At 54.8% G+C, this 19748-nt stretch overlaps 1 protein-coding gene across 1 annotated transcript in view; it reads right to left on the bottom strand.

The window, feature by feature from the left end:
* Positions 1-2257: 2257 nt before the first annotated feature.
* Aacs (acetoacetyl-CoA synthetase) overlaps positions 2258-19748 on the bottom strand; it is a 42113-nt gene continuing 24622 nt past the window's right edge. The window contains exons 6-18 of the mRNA XM_021222723.2: positions 18163-18277; positions 17672-17753; positions 14405-14552; positions 11766-11846; positions 10562-10686; positions 8677-8741; positions 8413-8535; positions 7253-7366; positions 6754-6879; positions 5904-5973; positions 5675-5733; positions 4590-4792; positions 2258-3477 (exon numbers count right to left, since the gene is read on the bottom strand). Of these exons, the coding sequence (XP_021078382.1) occupies positions 3340-3477; positions 4590-4792; positions 5675-5733; positions 5904-5973; positions 6754-6879; positions 7253-7366; positions 8413-8535; positions 8677-8741; positions 10562-10686; positions 11766-11846; positions 14405-14552; positions 17672-17753; positions 18163-18277 (1449 nt within the window). The 3' untranslated portion in view covers positions 2258-3339. The remainder of the gene's footprint in view (positions 3478-4589; positions 4793-5674; positions 5734-5903; positions 5974-6753; positions 6880-7252; positions 7367-8412; positions 8536-8676; positions 8742-10561; positions 10687-11765; positions 11847-14404; positions 14553-17671; positions 17754-18162; positions 18278-19748) is intronic.

Genomic DNA, 19748 nt, shown 5'->3' with positions numbered 1-19748 from the left:
GAGGGTTTCTTCTGATTAAAGCAGGGGACATGACAGAACATCATCTCAAAGAAGGGGCTGGGATTTCTGACTGAACTGGTTGGTCCTCCCCAGTCTGTAGGATGAGAGGCGAGGCCTGGGAACTGCTGTGTGGCTCCACCTCAGAGAAGGCTGGCCAAAAATAAACCTGGGGTCTGAAGACAGAACACTGAAAATGACACTGTCACTTTGACAGAGTGCCTGACCAAGCCACCATGAACAGTGGCCATCCATCACCAACCTCTGCCTTCCATGTGGGGAGCCGAGATACCAGGATGGAAGGGGACAGGTAGGTGGGACAAGAGGGAAGTGGCTGCCTAGCCAGAAATGCCAGCTCATAACTCCCAAGCCCATGACACCCCAGCACACCGGTCGGTCCCCAGACTACTGCTATGAAATGAGACAAGCAGAGGGGCTGACCCCCAAATTTCATTTGCTAGGTCAACCATGCAGGAAAGCAGACCTCACACAGCTGTCACACCCCTAGTCTCTGCTAAGTCAGAGTAAGAAAACAAGGAATTATGGGATACAGAATTTGTAAGAACCTGAGGTCTCACAGAGGTAAGACTGGCACAGCTGGATTATTTGGCTCAGCAGTTAAGGGCACTGGCTGCTCTCCCCAGGGCTCCAAAGAGGGCACCTCACCATCCTGAACTCCGGTTCTAAGGGATCTGATGCCCTCTTCTGGCCTCCGTGGGCACTGCATGCATGTGATTCACATACATATACCAGGTAAAACATTCATACACATAAAGTCTATTTTTTTTTAATTTAACTTTATAGGATTACACTGTCACTGTCTTCAGACACACCAGAAGAGAATATCAGATCCCATTAGAGATGGTTGTGAGCCACCGTGTGGTTGCTGGAAATTGAACTCAGGACCTCTGGAAAAAGTCAGTGCTCTTAACCGCTGAGCCACCTCTCCAGCCCCATAAGTCTCTTTTTAAACGGGCTGGTATATAACCCAGTGCTATACAGCACCAGCCTAGCACATGAGGCCCCACGCTCCACCCGCTATACCATCAAAATATATAAATGAATGAAACAGGAGACGGGAAAAGAGCAAGCCCCAGACACATCCTCACGGTAGAAACAAAACTGAGTAGCCCCCTAGAAATCACACAAGAAGCCTGATTCAGATTACCCCCCTCCATGATGTCCCTTCCTCCTCTGGGAACCTGTGGGGACATGTGTGGCGTGAGGGATTGGGGGATCTGATGCTTATGGTGACCACAGGAATGGCCAGGGTCCAAGATTCTATCAACGGGATGAGAGCCCACCAAAGCTTTAGACATAACAGAGAGGCCAGGCGTGGTGGCACACGCCTTTAATCCCAGCACTCGGGAGGCAGAGGCAGGCGGATTTCTGAGTTCGAGGCCAGCCTGGTCTACAGAATGAGTTCCAGGACAGCCAGGGCTACACAGAGAAACCCTGTCTCGAAAAATAAAAAAAAAATAAATAAAAAATAAAAAATAACAGAGAGGCCCTGGCTGAGGAAGGAGACACCCCCTAATCACAGGAAGAGGCAGGAAGGGACTCTTGTAAAACCTTGAGGAGCCAGCCCTGTGCACATGGGTGGGGCCACCTCGGGCTCTGACCCCTCAACTAGGAGCCGCTGGTGGCTTCGAGTCCCCATTACGACCAATCCATGGGAAACTGCAAAAGGTCCCCCTCAGTGCTCAGGCCCCCAAACGCCCCTGCATCACTGCCAGCGGGGCTCAGGTGGCTCGACCTGACACGTTCCAGGAAAGCCACCGCTCTGCTGACAGAGGTGAGGCCAGGCTTCCATCACTTACCCCTTCCTGCAGGGTCTCAGACGGGAAGGCTTGGTGGGAACAAGCCGGATGACACCACCAGGCGACAGCCGCCGCCGATCGAGCGATGATGCTCCTGTACCCTAGAGATCGGGACCGCCACCCGCTCTCTGTGGTAGGATGGCTAGGGAGGGCTGAACTGGGGTCTGTGGTTAGGTGGCAAAATTCAGAGAGACTCCCGTGATGAAGCCACCCTGTGACCCAGCTCCAGGAAGCAGGGAGGCCCGGGGTATGGGGAGGCCCAGGGCGACAGCGGCTTGACATAAACCAGGACGATGCTAAACACCAAGAGCCCAGGAAATGCCATTATACAACTTGTGCTGGGTCGTACCACCTCTTGGCGCAGCAGTGAGCTGACACTGGTACGGCCCGCCAAATGTGGGGTCCCATCACCTCAGAGAAACACAAGCATGCTGCCCATGTACAGGTGTGCATGGCACAGATTTATTCCATAAAATTCTTCATAGCACTTTTCCTTTATAGACTTAAAATCTAGGATATCTTTAAAAGGTTTTATGTTGTGCTCAGTTTTTTTTAAAAAAAAAACAAAAACAAAAACAAAAAGAAAACAAAATACAAAAGCAATCACCAGGATTTATGACATATTCGGTGTGCTAGAGGAGAAGCACCATTAAGTCCTGGCAGCCAAAGCCTGAGACTTCATTTACAAATGTAGAGGACAGTCACAATAGAGAGAGCCCAGGAGCTAATAGGAGGGAGTGTGGGGCCATTTCCCTCTGAGGCAGGGCAGCTCCATCCCTGGAAGACTCCAGGATCACACTGCCCAGCACATGGCTAAGTGGTAACCTGGGGTAGACACCCAGGGATTCAAGTGCCCCCAGGCCCTCAATTAACATTAAATGTTTGACCCAGAAACAGTCGGGGACCCTCGCCAGCAGAGGGGACCCTCGCCAGCAGAGGGGACTTGTCACAGCAGAGGGCTCTTGGCTGTCTGGATGACTCACTCACAATTCCCTAGAATGGTGTTCTGGCCTTGGTAGACGGGACAGGAGCCATCAGCCCAGGTGTCCCAACAGCCAGCTGTGAGGTGACAGGCATGCTAGGCCAGGTGCCATGGCTTCAGTCAGCTCTTGAGGAGACAGTAACGCTGAGGAAGCCAGGCCAGTTAAGGACAGAGAGTACACATAGATAGGTAAGACTTCACCTTCATAGAGCAAGATAGAACAGTGGGCTCATGAGGCTGAAGGCCACATTGCTCCTCCAGTGTGCTGTCACCAAATGTCACCAGCCCTGCCCCTGCAAGGCTGTGTGCTGACCTATAGCAGCAGGGCCGAGACAAGCCTCAGTGTACGCTTAGGGTCTCCGAAGGCCAGGCACATCCTGGAGCTTGGGAGACCTGGCCCCCACCAATGACTCCAAAAGAGGAAAGCTATTTCCGAGCCCGTGGAGTGTGCAGTGCCAGGACCACCTGGAGCAGCTGCTGTCTCTAAAGTGTCCCTAAGTTCCGTCACATGCACAGCTGGACGGAGTGCAAGCCGCTGGCTCAGAAGTCCTGCAGTTCAGGGATGTCCCGGTACAGGTCGAGGGTCTCAGGGTTGGAGAAGGCCCCCCGGTGCTCCACAGTCCTCCCAGCCATCACCTGCTTCACGGCCACCTCCACTTTCTTGCCATTGAGTGTGTACTGTGGGGCAGACACAGAAAACACAGAAAGGAGCGTTTAAAACGGAGACGTCAAAGGAGCCCTGACTCCGGCTTCTCCCCCATATTTGCTTTCAAAAAGACCCATAAACCCAGCTATGCGGTGGCTTCGAACACATGCAACGGCACCTGCAGACACCTGAGGGAACCCGCTGGCGAGGACAGCCAAGGCAGCGCTGACACTGTCTACGGAACCATGACACACGACCCCCCATGCCTTCCTGGGTCAAAACCACATGAGCACACGGGTGTCTCCAATCACTGTACCAGGCACGCATGCAGGCTGGAGGGGGCAAACCAGGGGCCACAGGGCCCTTGCCTCAGGTGCCACTCCCTCTGACAAATCATTCCTATCCATCTGCTTTCTGTGGATGTGAGACAGTTGTCAAAACAGACCTGTGTCTGACCAGAGGGGTGTCAGGAGGGCCAGGCTACTCACTCACGCGCTCACCCACACACGCGCACATCCATTCACACACCCACAGTGTGTACCTCAGGCTCTCTGCCTCCCCATCCCTAGGCGGCTAAACAGTCAGAACTCTTCCCCAGGCAGCACGCAGGCCACCCTGGTTGGCCCCGGTACTCAAGGTCAATGGCCTAGCGCCAGTGTCAGCACGCTCTGGGACTTCTCGGCCAGCTCAGCTCAGCCGAATCCATCTCCTACTCCAGGTCTGCTCAGGGAGCCCCGAAGCCAGAAGCCGTGTTCCCCGCCCATCATCTCCTGAGCAGCAGCCTGCGAGCATGGAATGGCGGTCTCATAGCCAGGATGAATAACTGTGTGCACGGGCATGCCCTCATTCCCCAACTCCAAATGTGACTGGGCCAGAACGGGGAGCCTTCAGAGGCCCCTTCTCCAGACCCCACAAGGCCCCAACACACACATCTGCAGCTCCCTTCGGAGTTCACATCCCCACAGCTGTCTGCAGGCCATACCTAGGCCATCAGCCCCATTACGCCATCCCACAGACGCTGCTGGGAATACTGTCTGTTATGAGAAGGGAGGGGGGTTGCTAGGCAACATGGTACCCATATAGAAGCAAGAGCAAGCTGCAGCCACCCAGGCTCTCTCACAGGCCCACGTGAGACACAACGTACTGGAATGCCTCGGGTCTCCAGGATGAGGCTCGGCACATGGCGGGCAGACAGGCCGAGGCGGATGGCGTCTCGGATACGCTTCACGAGGTCAGGCTGGAAAGTGTGCCCGGACGCCATCTTCAGAAACAGGATCACCCTCTCCTCGCCATCCCTGTTGTACTGGGGTACACACAGGCTGTCCTCCACCTCATCGAAGGCTTCCACTGTGGAAGCACAAAGGAAAATAGCTTTGCACGAAGTTCTCCACAGGCCACCGTGCTAACGTCACCTGTCAGAAGGGAAGGACGCCAGGCCACCTGGGCAATACACTACAGCTGCACCCGGACTGGGGGATGCCCAGGAAATGGCATATGACATACGTATGTACTAAGACACCACTGACAGGGAGAAAGGGGCCAGGCGTAGGAGGAACTGAGTTCAGGTCTCACCTAGCAACACTGACCTAACACTATCTGGGGCCCATACCTCAGCATGACAAAAGGAGGCCACCTCTCAAGAAGGGTGGCTTTGGGACCTGGGCCCAGACAAAGTCCCTAGGCCAGAAGCTTTAAGAGTCCCTCACAGAAGCCGGGCCTGGTGGCGCAGGCCTTTAATCCCAGCACTTGGGAGGCAGAGGCAGGCGGATTTCTGAGTTCGAGGCCAGCCTGGTCTACAAAGTGAGTACCAGGACAGCCAGAGCTATACAGAGAAACCCTGTCTCGAAAAACCAAAAAAAAAAAAAAAAAGAGTCCCTCACAGGTATGCATCCGGTGTCCTGAATCGTGCTGTGTGACCTTCAGCCTTTACACACCCTCTCTGTGCCTCTGTATCCCAGAAGGCAGAGATAGGATTAACCAAGGTTCTACTCTTGCTGCAAAGACTACACCTGAAAGATGGCCAAAGCCAAGTGACCTTTACCCCTTCTGAGGTCATAGGAGACGCCACAGTGGGACCAGACATAGAAGAGAGGGTGCATACATGGAGACCAGCCCTCACCCCGCTACACGGATGTCCACCCCCACCCAGTTCTTTAGGAATCAGGGTCCTGGTCCTGTGGGACCACCCTGTGGGACCTGATGAGGGCAGCAGAGGAGAGACGCACGCACCGATGTTGTAGATCTCCGAGCTGCCAAAGCGGACGCCATTGGGGTTGAGAGTGCCATCACTGCAGACACAAGAAGCGCGTGGCTAAAGGAGGTGGCCATGCCCCATCCCTCTTGGCAGGCTCCCCCCACACCCACCCACCCCTGCAGCGCCCAACTGCCACCTGCTGCCCTCTCCTCTCTCACTTCACATCCCCTGGCCTCCAGAGGGAGTGGCAGGAGGTCACCTTACCTCCGGCCCAGCATGATAATGCCTCCAGTCTTGGGGTTGATCCTGCAGTAGTCGCCATGTGCCCAGACACCTTCGAGAAAGACAGAACAGACTGGTCACGCTAAGCGGGTGGTTTGGGATATACCTAGACAGACACATGAGGCAGGGACAGAAGGGAGGGGACCCTGGTCACAGATTTCAAAAGTCTAGGAACAGGCAGAGTGCGGCTGAGCACTGAGGCCAGGGAGGGGTGAGACAGTGGACTGCATGAGTCAGGTGTGGCGACACATGCCTGCGACCTCTGCACATGTGACTGTACATGTGATTTACACAAAACCACCAACCCCTATGGGGACCGAATGTACAAACAGCATCCATCTGTCACCAGGGCAGGAGAAATCAGGACCACGGAGAGGTGGGTCCTCTATAGGGGTGCCTGACAAGGTGACAGTGTCAGGGTATAAGGTGCAGCTGGCCTGAGTCAGCCTGCTGCACGCGCGTCAGTCACCCTCCTCTATCCCCAGACCCCCCCCAACTGCCACCGTCATCCCCAACTGCCACCGTCATCCCCAACTGCCACCGTCATCCCCAACTGCCACCGTCATCCCCAACTGCCACCGTCACTGAACAAGCAGACAAGCCCTGACCAGAGAGCGGGCAGGCAGCACCCAGTCCTGTGCCAGGGGGCTCATGTGGCTCTCAGCCCAGCTGGTGGCTGGAGGCCTTGAGTGCAGGGCTGGGTTAGGATCGACGGAATCAAGTCAGTGATGTTGGGATGCTAAGATGCACAAGGAGTTGGAGGAGTAAGGGCTTGAGTGGAGACGCCCAGCCCCAGACAGGCAGGGCGTGGCGCCAGCCTGCTCCCGCCTACCTGGGAATTTGGAGAAGTAAGCCTTCCTGTACTTGCTGCCATTCTCGTCGTTCCAGAAGTGCGTGGGCTGGCAGGGAATGGGCTTGGTGCACACCAGCTCGCCGCTCGCTCCCCAGACGGCCTTCCCTGGCATACGGGAGAAGACTGAGCCTGGCACACTCATGAGTACGCTCGGGCGCACACTCCCTTACACTCCCACTTGGGACACAACTCCGCTTTGTACAGGCGAGAGCGATCCACCCTGCATGTGCACAACTACAAATCCGGATACAACCTGCTACCCACTCAGCAATCACGACATCCCTCTGAACACCTGTTTCTACGAGACTGGGGTCAGGGAGCCTATGAGTATAAACCCACCCCTGGGAAAGGACATTGCTCCCCATGGGAGAGTGGTCACTCCCCCCTTAGGGGGCTAGAGAACCATGACAAGCCAGGGGCATGTCTGCCCATGTGTTTGTCCCTCCTCACATCCCAAAAGGGTCAGGAAGCCATTCACCTTCCTCGTCCCAGGCTTCCACCGCCATGCCAAGGTTCCGGGCTTGGATCTCACCCTTGTACACAGGAACAGAGGAGTTCTGGCCCATGAAACAGGAGATGATGTCAGTGCCACCTGCGAGCAACAGCAGAGGACAGGCGACCCTCAGGGTTTCCTGTCAGCAAGACGCAGAGCTGCCCGGACAGGCACCACCCCTGCTGAAGACACACGCATGGCAGCAAGGGCTTCCTTGCAGAGAGAAACAGCAGGGACCAAGACTGGACCCAGCTCTCTGGTCCAGTCTTGTCTGGTGACGTTCTCTCTGACTGAGCCTCCCTGCCTAAGGACTCGGAGAAAGTGCTCTCAGATGGTCACATGGAAGCACAAGACTTAAGATAGATAACTAGGAGCCTTAACTGATGGCCTTCACACACCACACACCTCCCCCTCCCTCTTCCCCTGGGTACACATGCACACCACACACCTTATACAGACATACTTGCTACATCACACATAGATGGGCACGCGCGCGCGCACACACACACACACACACACACACTGTACTGGCTGGTTTTGTGTGTCAACTTGACACAAGCTGGAGTTATCACAGAGAAAGGAGTCTTCTTTGAGGAAATATCTCCATGAGACCCAGCTGTAAGGCATTTTCTCAATTAGTAATCAAGGGTGGGAGGGCCCCTTGTGGGTGGGACCATCCCTAGGCTGGTAGTCTTGGGTTCTATAAGAAAGCAAGCTGAGCAAGCCATGGGGAGCAAGCCAGTAAAGAACATCCCTCCATGGCTTCTGCATCAGCTCCTGCTTCCTGACCTGCTTGAGTTCCAGTCCTGACTTCCTTTGGTGATGAACAGCAATGTGGAAATGTAAGCCGAATAAACCCTTTCCTCCCCAACTTGCTTCTTGGTCATGATGTTTGTGCAGGAATAGAAACCCTGACTAAGACACACACACACACACACACACACACACGCACACGCAAACACAACAAAATCATCTGGATCATAGTGGGGTTGTGGACCCCAGCCATGAGTCCAGAGGAGATGTAAAGTCCATGTAGGTCCCCTGCTCCCCTCACTAGATGCCCCCACAAACCGTGGCTTCCAAGGGCCACCCCATACTTCCCTTCCTACTTGCCCATTCCTCCGGCAGTCTCTTTTTGGCCCTACCTGAGATGGAGCCCAGGAGCACGGAGCTCTTGATGCATCTGTACACATACTCGTAGCTCTGGGCTTTCAGTGGCGAGCCGGTGGACAGGATCGTGTGCAGCGTGTGGAGGTTGTGAGTTTCCACTGGGGACAAACACGACCAGAGATGAAACCAGGCCCAACTGGCTCCAGCCAAACTCGCATGGAGGACTTAGCCAGAATGGAGGAATGCCAGTTCCTGGAGGGGTGGGTGGCTCTGGGGACAGGGCCTGAGGGGCCACTCACCTGGCTTCATGTCCTTCTCCTCCAACACTGACAGCCACTTGGCTCCCGTTCCCAGGATGGTGATCCTATGACATGAGTGAGAGAGAAAGCATCCTCAAGTCCCCAAAGCCGCCTACCATCAGTCACAGACTCCGCCTACCATCAGTCACAGACTCCGCCTACCATCAGTCACAGACTCCGCCTACCATCAGTCACAGACTCCGCCCACCATCAGTCACAGACTCCGCCCACCATCAGTCACAGACTCCGCCCACCATCAGTCACAGACTCCAGCCACAGCCTCCCAGCTCCGACTTCCCATTTCCGTTGCCAGACAGCTCTGCCCTATCGCCAGCCTGGCACCCAGATCCAGCAGAGATCCTCTAGGAACAGACGCCCTGATGACAGTGAGAAGTGACCCTCTCCAGGGAAACTAAGGCCACTCCCAGTGAGGGCTATCCTAACTGCCACACAGCCCTTGCAGATGAGCGACCGCCCTATGTCCCAAGGGAGAGACCGCAGAACTCTGGCCTCCTCTTTAACCAGAACCCTTTCTCCACGGGCTCACTCCATAAGAAAAACCACCCTTAGAGGGTCTAGTCTGAGCCTGGGAGCCCGAGCTGGCAATGTGCTGTGCTGCAAATTAGGACCTGATACCACGGTCCAAAGGTTCATACCAGGTTTGTGTACACATATGAAAATCTTGAGATCCTAAAGATGTTGCCAGCTTCCTGATTCTGACCAGCGCCTCTGGCTCTAAGACAAACTGGTTTCTTTTATTTGTTTGTTTGTTTGTTTGTTTGTTTGTTTGTTTTTAATATGTCTATGAGCATACAGGCTTCACACCAGTGCATGCACATAGCTGCAGTTCACACTCACACATGGGTACATATTCTCATGCACGTGCACATGAACACATACACATAATCTCATACACATGTATCACACACTACATTGGAGCCCAGAGCCCCAGGGACAGTCACGTCCCTCTCCATGCTCCTCCTGGCAGCTTCCCCCACACCCCACTACACCCACCCAACACCCAAACCAGTTTCTTTTCCTGAAGCCTGGCCAGCAGGTGCCAAGGGGTACGATGAAGCTTGGGTAAACTACAGTCTCACTAGGCAACAGACTCCTCATTAACACTGTGAGCCACATGTTGGGATTTTTAATAGTGTCATCCTGGCCAGGCAGTTTTATGCAAAACGTTAATGGCTCAAGATTTTAAAACACCAGCGATGGGCCAGCTCAGTGGGTAAAGGTGATTGCCACCAAGCCTGACGACCTGAGTTCAAAACCCCATGACCCACAAAAGGTTGCCCTCTGACCTCCACTTGCACACTACAGCATACTACACATACCCACATACAAAATGATTGTTAAAATGTTTTAAAAATAAATAAAAGCTGTGCAGTGGTGGTACATGCCTTTAATCCCAGCCCTGTAATCCCTGTTTCAAAAAACCAAAAACCAAAAACCAAAAACAGCAACAACCAAAAGAAGCCACTAGCAGCTCCTTCTGCTTCTACCATGGTGGCTCCAGCTGGTGACTGAGCACGTCGGAGCAGTACTCCTGGCACTGGAAAGTCTGAGCCGCCATCACTGGCTAGAGGTTCATCTGCCAAGGGCTGGCAGCCCAGGGTGTCTACCTACAACATTATCATAATCCGCAGCCGCCAGAAGTCGTTGGAAGCTGTGTCCCTCCCACTCCACAAGCATCAGTGCTGAGGGCCTGGCCTGGCCTCCATCCCCTCTGCTTCCAGCACCCTCCAGGGCTCAGGCAGAAAGACAGAGCGCTCAGAGACAGAAGGGGGATGTTAGCTAGCTCTGTCTCATCTTGAGCCTCCCCCAAGACAAAAATGACAGCTTGCTGTTCTTGTCAGCTGAGTCGGACCCAGGTACCTACCCTATCCTGTCCACAAGGTCCCACAGCACGTTGGGGGTCGGAACCAGCGGGGAGCCATCATACAGGACCAAGGATGCTCCTGTGGCCAGGGCTGACACCATCCAGTTCCACATCATCCAGCCGACCTGCCGCAAACAGGGAGACCAGGTAAGCCAGGCAGAGGTGCAGGCCCAGAAACCTACCACTAGGGGGCAGCAGGGAGAGGAGACCGAAGAACTGCAAACTTGGGGCTAGCCTTAACTACACTGGAAAACCCAGTCTAAAATAAACAAACAAAAAATAGCTTTTTGGTTTTGGTGTTTCAACGCAGGGTTTCTCTGTGTAGTCCTGGCTGTCCTAGAATTCACTCTGTAGACCAGGCTGACCTCCAACTCAAGAGATCCACCTGTCTCTGCCTCTGCCTCCTGAGTGCTGGGATTAAAGGCGGGTGCCGCTACCTCCTGGCCAAAAAATGTTTTAAAACACAGGCTCATCAACTACTCCTCCATCTCTGGAGTACGGGGGAGCAAAACACAAAAGGGGGAAATAAGGAAATAAGTTCAGCAGGAATTCTCCAACATGGAGGCCAAAGGAGGCTCCTGCGCTCCCTACATGAGCCAGAGGGACAAAAGCCACATCTCTCTGGGAAGCCTGGGCAAACTTGTTGGGGGGATCTGAGTGTCACCTAGCACCCTGGGGTCAGTATTGGGAGATGGAGATATACTGCTAGTGAGGGTGTGGTGGTGCATGCCTGTAATCCCAGGATTTGGGAGGCTGTGCGCCAGGGAGTGGAGAGGTCAATGCTAGTCTGGGCTATAGGGCAGAGCTCTATACATAGCCTGGGCTACAGGGCAGAGCTCCATATAGCCTGGGCTATAGGGCAGAGCTCCATATAGCCTGGACAAATCAGCCAGATGCTAACTCAGAATGAAAAGAATAAAGGACTACGGATGTGGTTCGGTGGTAGAGCGCTTGCCTAGCGTGCTCGAGGACCTGGGCTTGCTCCCAGGCACTGAACAAAGGGACATGAGCCAGCACAGGTACGCCACCCAAGAAACACTGCTAGGTCCTTCTGGAACCTCTCCAGACTGGACAGGAACACCCCCACTCCCACCTCAAGCTCTGGGTTAGCGGCAGCACCCCATGGTGCTCTAAGCTATGTGGCAGGTAGAGACTACACCAGTCTGCCACCCCTTGTACCCCGGATGGAGGCCGCAGGACACACCGTGGTGTAGTAGAGCAGGATGTCACTGCTTGTCATGTTGCCATGTAGCATGTGCTCCTTCAGGTGCTGGATGAGGGTGCCCTGCAGGAGGTAGGGCAAGACACGGATGAGACACACCACCCATCTCCCCTTCCCTGAGAAACCCAGCTGGAGCTCTCGGGCTCTGGGGACCAGCTTGGCGTCGGAGCATCAGTCAGAAAATCCCAGTACTCCCCACCCGCCTACAATCTCTTGGTGCCCATCCCACCAGGGACACCATCAGAGACACACACTAACTTCACAAAGAGGGGCGACCCTCACTGAGATGGGGGAGAAAGCTCACGGGCCAACAGCAGGTGTGTTCCCCATCCTCGAGCTCCTCCTGGGAGAATATATCTAAACACAGAGTTCAGGGACACCACCAGGACAGAGGGGACCACACAGGACACCTCCCACCCAACCTCCACTTTTAGCTTCAGTACAGTGGGTAATATTCCCAGGCTCCAAATCCACAAAACACAGCCTAGGAAACGCCCTCCGCCTGGCTCCTCGTGCTTCCCAAGGCAGCTCAGCAGCCTGCTACCCTGCTTCTGTGCTGAAGGTTAGCAGGAGGTTGGGGGGCTGGGGGAGAGGGGCGGGACTTCCTTCTCAGAGCTGAGTTCAGCTGGCACAGCGAGATCCCACTGCCCATCACATCACCCTCAACGACGGTTTTCCTGCCTCTATTCTGGATCCCGAGGACAGGGAGGGGCTGTCACCCTTTGCCGGCCTTAGAATGATCACTGTCTGGGCCTAGCCCACAGGTGTGAGCACCAGGTTCACAGCGAGGTGCCCAGGCTCCAGATGAGCCAGGGGTCTGGCACAAGACCCCATGTGTCACCACACACTCACACTCAAGAGAAGTCAAAGGACAAGCCGATGGAAAGGAGGCCTTCGTACATGGCTGCTGTAATTTGAATGACAAATGCCCCACCGGCTTATATATGTGAACATAGGTCTCCAGCAGGTGGCACTGTTATGGACCTTTTAGGAGCTGGGGCTTTCCTGGAAGAAGTGGTCTTTCGGGTTTTAAAGTCTGGCCCCACTTCCTGGCTCCCAGGCGGTCTTGCGTTCCTGTTGCCCTGATGGGACCTGTAAGCCAGGAGAACCCCTTTTCTCCTCTAAGCTGCTTTTCGATGGGGAATCTACCACAGCCACAGAAACCACCTCCCAGAGGGGGCTCTGCTCCCTCCGCTCACTGTGGCTCTGCAGCATGAGTGAGAGCCCAACCATGTGCCTGCTTGTCACCCTCACGGTCTAAGCTCAAAAGAAAGCAATGCTTTTTTCTCACTCGGGAGGCAGAGGCAGGTGGATTTCTGAGTTCAAGGCCAGCCTGGTCTACAAAGTGAGTTCCAGGACAGCAGCCAGGGCTATACAGAGAAACCCTCTCTCGAAAAACCAAAAAGAAAAAAAAGTTTCATCCTTTTTCTTTGAGTGCAGAGAAGGGAAGCCAGGGTGGACATGTGCTGACCCAGAGTAAGCTGGAGGAGGGAACGGGACCCTGCTTGCAAAAGCCCTCTCATGAACACAGGCACCCAAGCTATAAGTCAGTAATGCCCTGTAACGCCCTCTGACCCCACACACCAGGACAACACGCCCCTCTCGCCTGGTCCATGATTACCTATCTTCATGGCAATGAACTCTCCACTGTAGAGTAGTATCACATGCCAGTGATGCCAGTGATCAGGAGGCTGAGGCAGGAGGATTGCTGTGTTCAAGGCCAATCCAGGCCAGTCAGACCTTGCCTCAAATAAACAAGTAACAAGTGGGTGTGTGGGTGTGTCTCATAACCAGGCAAGATGCTTAGCTGGAGATACAAGGGTGGGGTGAGGACAGAGAACTTGTGACCTTCCTATCTGTCCTTCTTAAATGCACCAGGCAGGAAGAATGGTGGCCCACGAGCCCTCACCAGGCCCTCCCTTGTCTCAAGCATTCAGGTATAGAAAACAGATGAAAGCCCAGGTGCCTCATGAGAGACCACCTGAGGACAGACATATGACGGAGGTCCCTGACCAGGCAAGGATGGAGAGTGTGGGAGAAGCTGACCCTACTGGCTCCATCTTCACGTCCCGCCCCTAGAAAGCAGGTTTCCCTCATGTGAGCCTCTAGTCTCACAGGAAGCTCTGAGTCAAACTGACTTTTAACATAACCTCGTGGTTTTCAAGTGTTTCTCTGACCACAACCTACAGTCCCATATAAGTTTCAAAGGCCACCCAGCTCCTGCTCAAATCCATACACACACTCTAGACTGCTCCCTGCGGCCACATCGCTTGCAAATCAGATGCACTGGCACGGTCCGTCCTCTTTCCTGCTTGCCTTTTGGAAATGACAGCAGCCCACCCCCTCTGAACTCACAATCCCCACCCCCACCCCCGTGAGCCCCATAACCTACAATGTCAAACCGACTGACTCACCGGGTACATCCTGCCCTGGCTACAGCACATCCACACCACCCTGGCCTATCTCAGCCACCACAGCCCCAGGACTGCAGTGCTCCCTTGCCCTGAGCCCTGCCCCAGGTCTCCCCTAGACATCTCATTTAGAGAAAAAGCGGCACCCTGGGGACTCTGCAGAAGGAGACTCTCTGATGAGTGTTAGCCCAGCAGAGGCACGACACCTACCCCGGCTGAGTGCACCATGCACTTGGGCGCTCCCGTCGTGCCTGAGGAGAACATGATGAACAGAGGATGGCTGAAGGGCAGCTGCTCAAACTCGAGCTGCGGCGCCTGCGCACCGCTCCCGCTTGCCAGGAAATCATCCAGGAACACACTGTAGGCAAGAACAGGAGAAAAACCAACAGTGAACATTCTAGAATGCCAGAATAGCTCTGCTGCTTCTGCCCCCAGCTAGATATGGCCCAGGATCCCTCCACATCTAACACAAGAGCCCGGAGCACGGGCTTGCCTGGTATCCACGGTTATTGAGTGAGTATGAAAGGAAGCCCTGTGCCTGAGGAAGAAGAACATCAGGCTCCCAAATACAAGGTGGCTAAAGGGGGAGTCACGGAACATGAAGATTAGGCACTAGAGTTGCTTAGATCAAGGGCTGGCTTTTAGAGACACCATACATACACACACACACACACACACACACACACACACACACACACGAGTCAATACCACTCTACATTGCTAGGAAGACTAGCTCACGGCAAGCCTATCCGCTATCCACAGACCCCAGGACCAGTGTGGACCGGTCCACTTGCTTGTTCATACTTCACCGATGAGTAGCCAGGCACAGGAGTGCCTGCCCCACTCTAACCTGAAGGCTTCCCCACCCTGGGGCAGAGGCAGCAGGGCAGCATCAGGAAGGCAAGGCCCAAAGCTACCACAAGCAAATCTGTGTCACCCCCATTTGTGACATCCCGGGGCCTACAGCAGCCCTGTGTGAACAGCTGACCTAGAATAAATACAACCAAGCCAAACCTGCCCTGCCGCGGCCCACAGCCACCAGAAGCCACCAGACGTGGGTGGCCCAGAACCACAGAACAAACAGGAACAGCAGGTCTCCACTTTCTGATGAATCAAACTCGCTCTCTTCTAAGCAAGGAGGTGGGATGTCATTAAACAGAACGATTTGCTGAGGCTGTGACACGGAAACCCGCCCCACCTGGCATGAGAAGACATGCCTCAGAGACCAGGGACAGGGGATAGACAGCCTTTAAAAAAGACATTTCAAAGGATCCTGACAGCCGCACCCCTACGCGCACCTCCTCCGCAGCCATGGATGAAGTGTCAGTCTAACGGACACTTCCCTCAGAGAAAAGCCCTCTCTTTCAAGGGCTCTGCAAATCACAGGACATAACCGCTGCCTCTGTTTCTCTTCTAAAAATCAATCAATAAATAAATAAATAAAACACGGGCGGGGGGGAAGAAGGGGGTGGCTCTGGCCTGTACTCCCTGGACCAGCGGTCCACCGTTGAGGTTTATCTGTGACACAGCCAACAATCTTGAGGAAACAAGGAGACAACGGGAGCGCCTGGCGCCTGGGGTCTGCTAAGGGGACCCCTGCCTGTAATACAGAGCAAAAGCAGCTGGGAAATGGGTTCTCCTGCTACACTTCGTAGTATCAGTAACGGATACACAGAGACGACCCCTTACCTCCTCATCATGGCCTCCATCAGACACACTAGGGCTACATCGAAGGTTGAATGAGTAAGATCCATCATCTGGCTATAAGTTACCAGGTCAGCAAGGCACCTGGGTCCACAGGCGTGAACGCCAGGAAAGGCTCCCAATGGACCACTGCAGTGGTTGTGGGTGGCTTCCAGGGACAGCCTCGAGGGGACACAGCTAACTATACACCTGTACCAGCACTGAACTATTGGAGTCGCAGAGAGATTGTACCATCTGCACTTGGAGGATGCTGAGAGCAGAGGCAGGTGAGTGACAGTCACAGGGTCACCCAGCTGGGATCAGGAACCCAAGCTGGGGAGACGCCAGCAGGAGGCAAGGGCCCCATGAGGGACAGACCCCAAGGCCAGGCAGCAGTGTAAGAAACATCAAACAGGAGTCTTTTCCACCAAATACTAAAACTCCATGTTCAGTACAAAGATCTCGAATCTGTATCTCCCCCACCTTGTAAGACTTTTAGGCAAATATTTTAATCCCCACCTACCCACTAAATCATTCTTTACCTGGAGACTCCTACTGTATTCCAGAAATGTGATGACCTGGGGCACCGTCACCACCTGAGTTACCAGAGTTATCTGTCCCTCTGGATCAAAAGTAAGGCTTGCCAGCTGGGGAGGTGGTCCCTTTCTTTGTGACCCTGACATGTTTCCACCAGAAGCAACACCACCCTGGATGTCCCAGGAAGTAGCCAGGCTCTCCCAACTCCCGCGTACTTCCATCCCCTGCTGATGGATGGATACTGGTAGGGATACGCTGTCACCTAGGGGCCTAGCGGTCAGTACTCCCCCCACCCACAGATGGGCCTCATCCTCTGGAGCGGATGGCACCTGCGGAGGAGGCCGGGACATACGCTTCACATCCTGCAGGGTCCCAGACCACACTCTGCAAAAATCAGGGAGCCCAAGGTCTTAACTGTCTTCTCAAAAAGGCACAGGGCACAGGGCTCCCTACCGAGGCCCTCTGCCCTCTGATAATAGCCTGGAAGGAGCGGGGGGGGGGGGGGCCTTAGCATGAGCTAAGGCTGAGGAAAAGATCCCTGCAACCAGGTCACTTCAGCTGTCCCTAGAAGATCCAAAAGGTCCACAACCAAAAACAGACCCCCTTGGCCTAATCCTCCGACAAACCACCAATGCCAAAAAAGAAAAGGAGGGGCGGCAGCAGCCAGAAACAAACAGCATCGTTCCCCAGTGTCCAAGGGTATGGGGGACCAACACCCCTCCAGCCCCCGCAGGGACCGAACTCTGCAGGTGCTTGGCCTGTGCATAAAAGGCAACAGTACCCCACGGGCTCCCAGCCTTAGGACACCCAGTAGGACCGCTGCGTAAGCAGTGCCCTGCCCCATAAGGTCTGCACATGCTCAGTGCAGACTCATGTCCTCCAGATGTCCGCCATCTGTAGTTGGTGAGGTCCACAGATGAGGAACTCACAGATCCACAGCCAGGTCCACCCAGACAGCGTCCACACGTAAGATCAAATATGAGTGTGCCACATGGGTCACACGTGCGAACGTGCCTGCGCACACAAGTTATGGAACACCAGCCTCCTCAGCCCAGGCCAGGAAGCCATGCCTGGAGCCCTCCCTGACCAGAGCAAGAGAGGAAGGAAGCTGACAGTTCGTTGCTGTGTGGTCTGGAGACTCACCATGGAGACTTCCCATGCTCCATACCACAGTGAGCTAATGGCTTCCCCAACTCAGATATGCGGGACCTAGTCTGGGCGCGGGGGGGGGGGGGGGGGGGAGGGGTGGCTCCTCACCTGTTGGGGATCTTAGAAATGTCAATCTTCTCCCTAGGGAGGACGTAGGGGATCAGCACCACTCGCTGCAGGTCAGGCAGTCCTGGAGGAGGGGTGGGACAAGGTCAGGCCCCCCCACCAGCTGTTGTCTGCGCATGTGCCCAGCACAATCTGGGGGGCGCTGGGGGGCCCACAGGACTTGTGAGGCAACCCCTCTCTTCGTACACATGCACATACATCCAGAACTCCTGGGGAGCACGCGCACACACACACACACACACACGCACACGCACACGCGCACGCACACACACACGCACGCACACACACGCGCACACACACGCACGCACGCACACACACGCACGCACGCACACACACGCACTCACACACACACGCACACACACCACACACGCGCGCGCACACACGCACACGCACGCACGCACGCGCGCACACGCACGCACGCGCACACACACACACACACACACACACACACACACACACACACGGCACAGCACCTTTCACAACTCGCTGCAGCTTCTCCAGGTGCCCGTGCTCCTTGCCGTTGTAGACAACAGCCTCCACCGAGAAGATAAGTTTCGGCTGAATTTGAGAAAAGCGGTCCAGGACACCCTGAAAATGAGAGGACTGGTCGGTCATCGGAGACTATACATGCAGGGGAGGAAACGTCACTGTCAGGGCTGAGTGCAGCTAAAACGGGCAGTCCGTACAAACTCCAGTCACATATAGGAAGCCGTGGCCACAGCGAGGAAGGCCACAGACTCAAACTCATGGCCTAAAACAGAAAAGGCCCAACTCCCCTAGCAGAGGGTGCTCACTGTGCCGACCACAGCCCCCCACGAGCGTAGGCCGTCTGCCTCCTAGCGGGGTGCAAGGTTCTCTGAAACCTTGATGCCCGAGGAGCCTGCCTCCTCCTGTAAGTGTTCACCTTCTCCTGTAAGCATGTGCCCTGACTGGGAAAAGCAGGCTTACCCACAAAGGTGCGTACCACACACGGGGAATCCACAGTCAACCAAGGGTAACCCTTTCCTAGCTCCCAAACAAAGTTAATGTGGACAGGCACAGCCTTGGGACCAATCTGCTGCACCCCCAAGAGGAACAGATCAAAGCACCGAGGTAGACTTCCTCAGCCCCCCTACCCTACCCAGGAGTGGCCAGGAGGCCAGCATCACTGCCAGGGAGGCAGGCGAGGCAGGCAGGGGCATCTTAGCCCTGGAGGGCTCTATTTCTCTCCTCTCTTGTGCTTCTGTCAGCAGCTGCTCAGAGATACCCACAGTGACAGCACACATCACAGACAGGGTCCCCACATGGCTGCAGGCCCAGCCACCTGCAGAGGATCATTAGGTTAATTAGAGCCCTAAGTGTGACTAATTAGCCGCTCCTGCAGTGTTGCCAGAGCTCCCTGGGAGACTCTCAGCAGAGAGAGGTGCTGACTCAGCAGGAATCTAAAAGGGGGGGCAGCTCTAGGTGGGGGACCCCTCACCTGCTACAGCAGCATCCCCTCCGCCCTCCTGGGGTTTTGATGCACCCTAACACCTGATCACCTCAGAGTTAAAGGTTCTCAGACTAAATTGTCTTCAGTGCTGTCATTTTCCCAATCCCACACAGGCACAAAGGGGGCGCGATTTCATCTCCCGTGTGCCTGGCACTGCCGGGGAACCCATGAGGGTTCCCACTCGTCCAAAATAGGAACAAAACCAGAAAACCACAGGGAAACAACTGCAGGTTCCAGTGCTTCTGGTTCCAACTCTAAAGGAAGACGCGCAGTGCAGATGGCTCGGAGAAGAAAGGTGCCAAGTGCTTGCTGCATTAGGTGGAGGATCTTGAGATAATGAGTTCAAGGTCAGGCTGGGCTCACAGGGAAACCCTGTCTCGAAAACAAACAAACTGGAGGCCAAGAGTTGGCTCAGAAAGAGGGTGGAGGTGCTGGTGGTATTACCCTGACAGCAGGACTTCAGTCCCTGGAACCCATATACAAGTGGAAGGACAGAAGTGACTCCACACAGTTGTCCTCTGACCTCCACATATGTGCTGTGTCATGTATGCAGCATAGACGCTGCACACACACACACACACACACACA

This window comes from Mus pahari, chromosome 23 (genome assembly GCF_900095145.1).
Source record: "Mus pahari chromosome 23, PAHARI_EIJ_v1.1, whole genome shotgun sequence".
Taxonomy (NCBI): Eukaryota; Metazoa; Chordata; class Mammalia; order Rodentia; family Muridae; genus Mus; species Mus pahari.
This window is presented reverse-complemented; position numbering and strand designations above follow the sequence as displayed.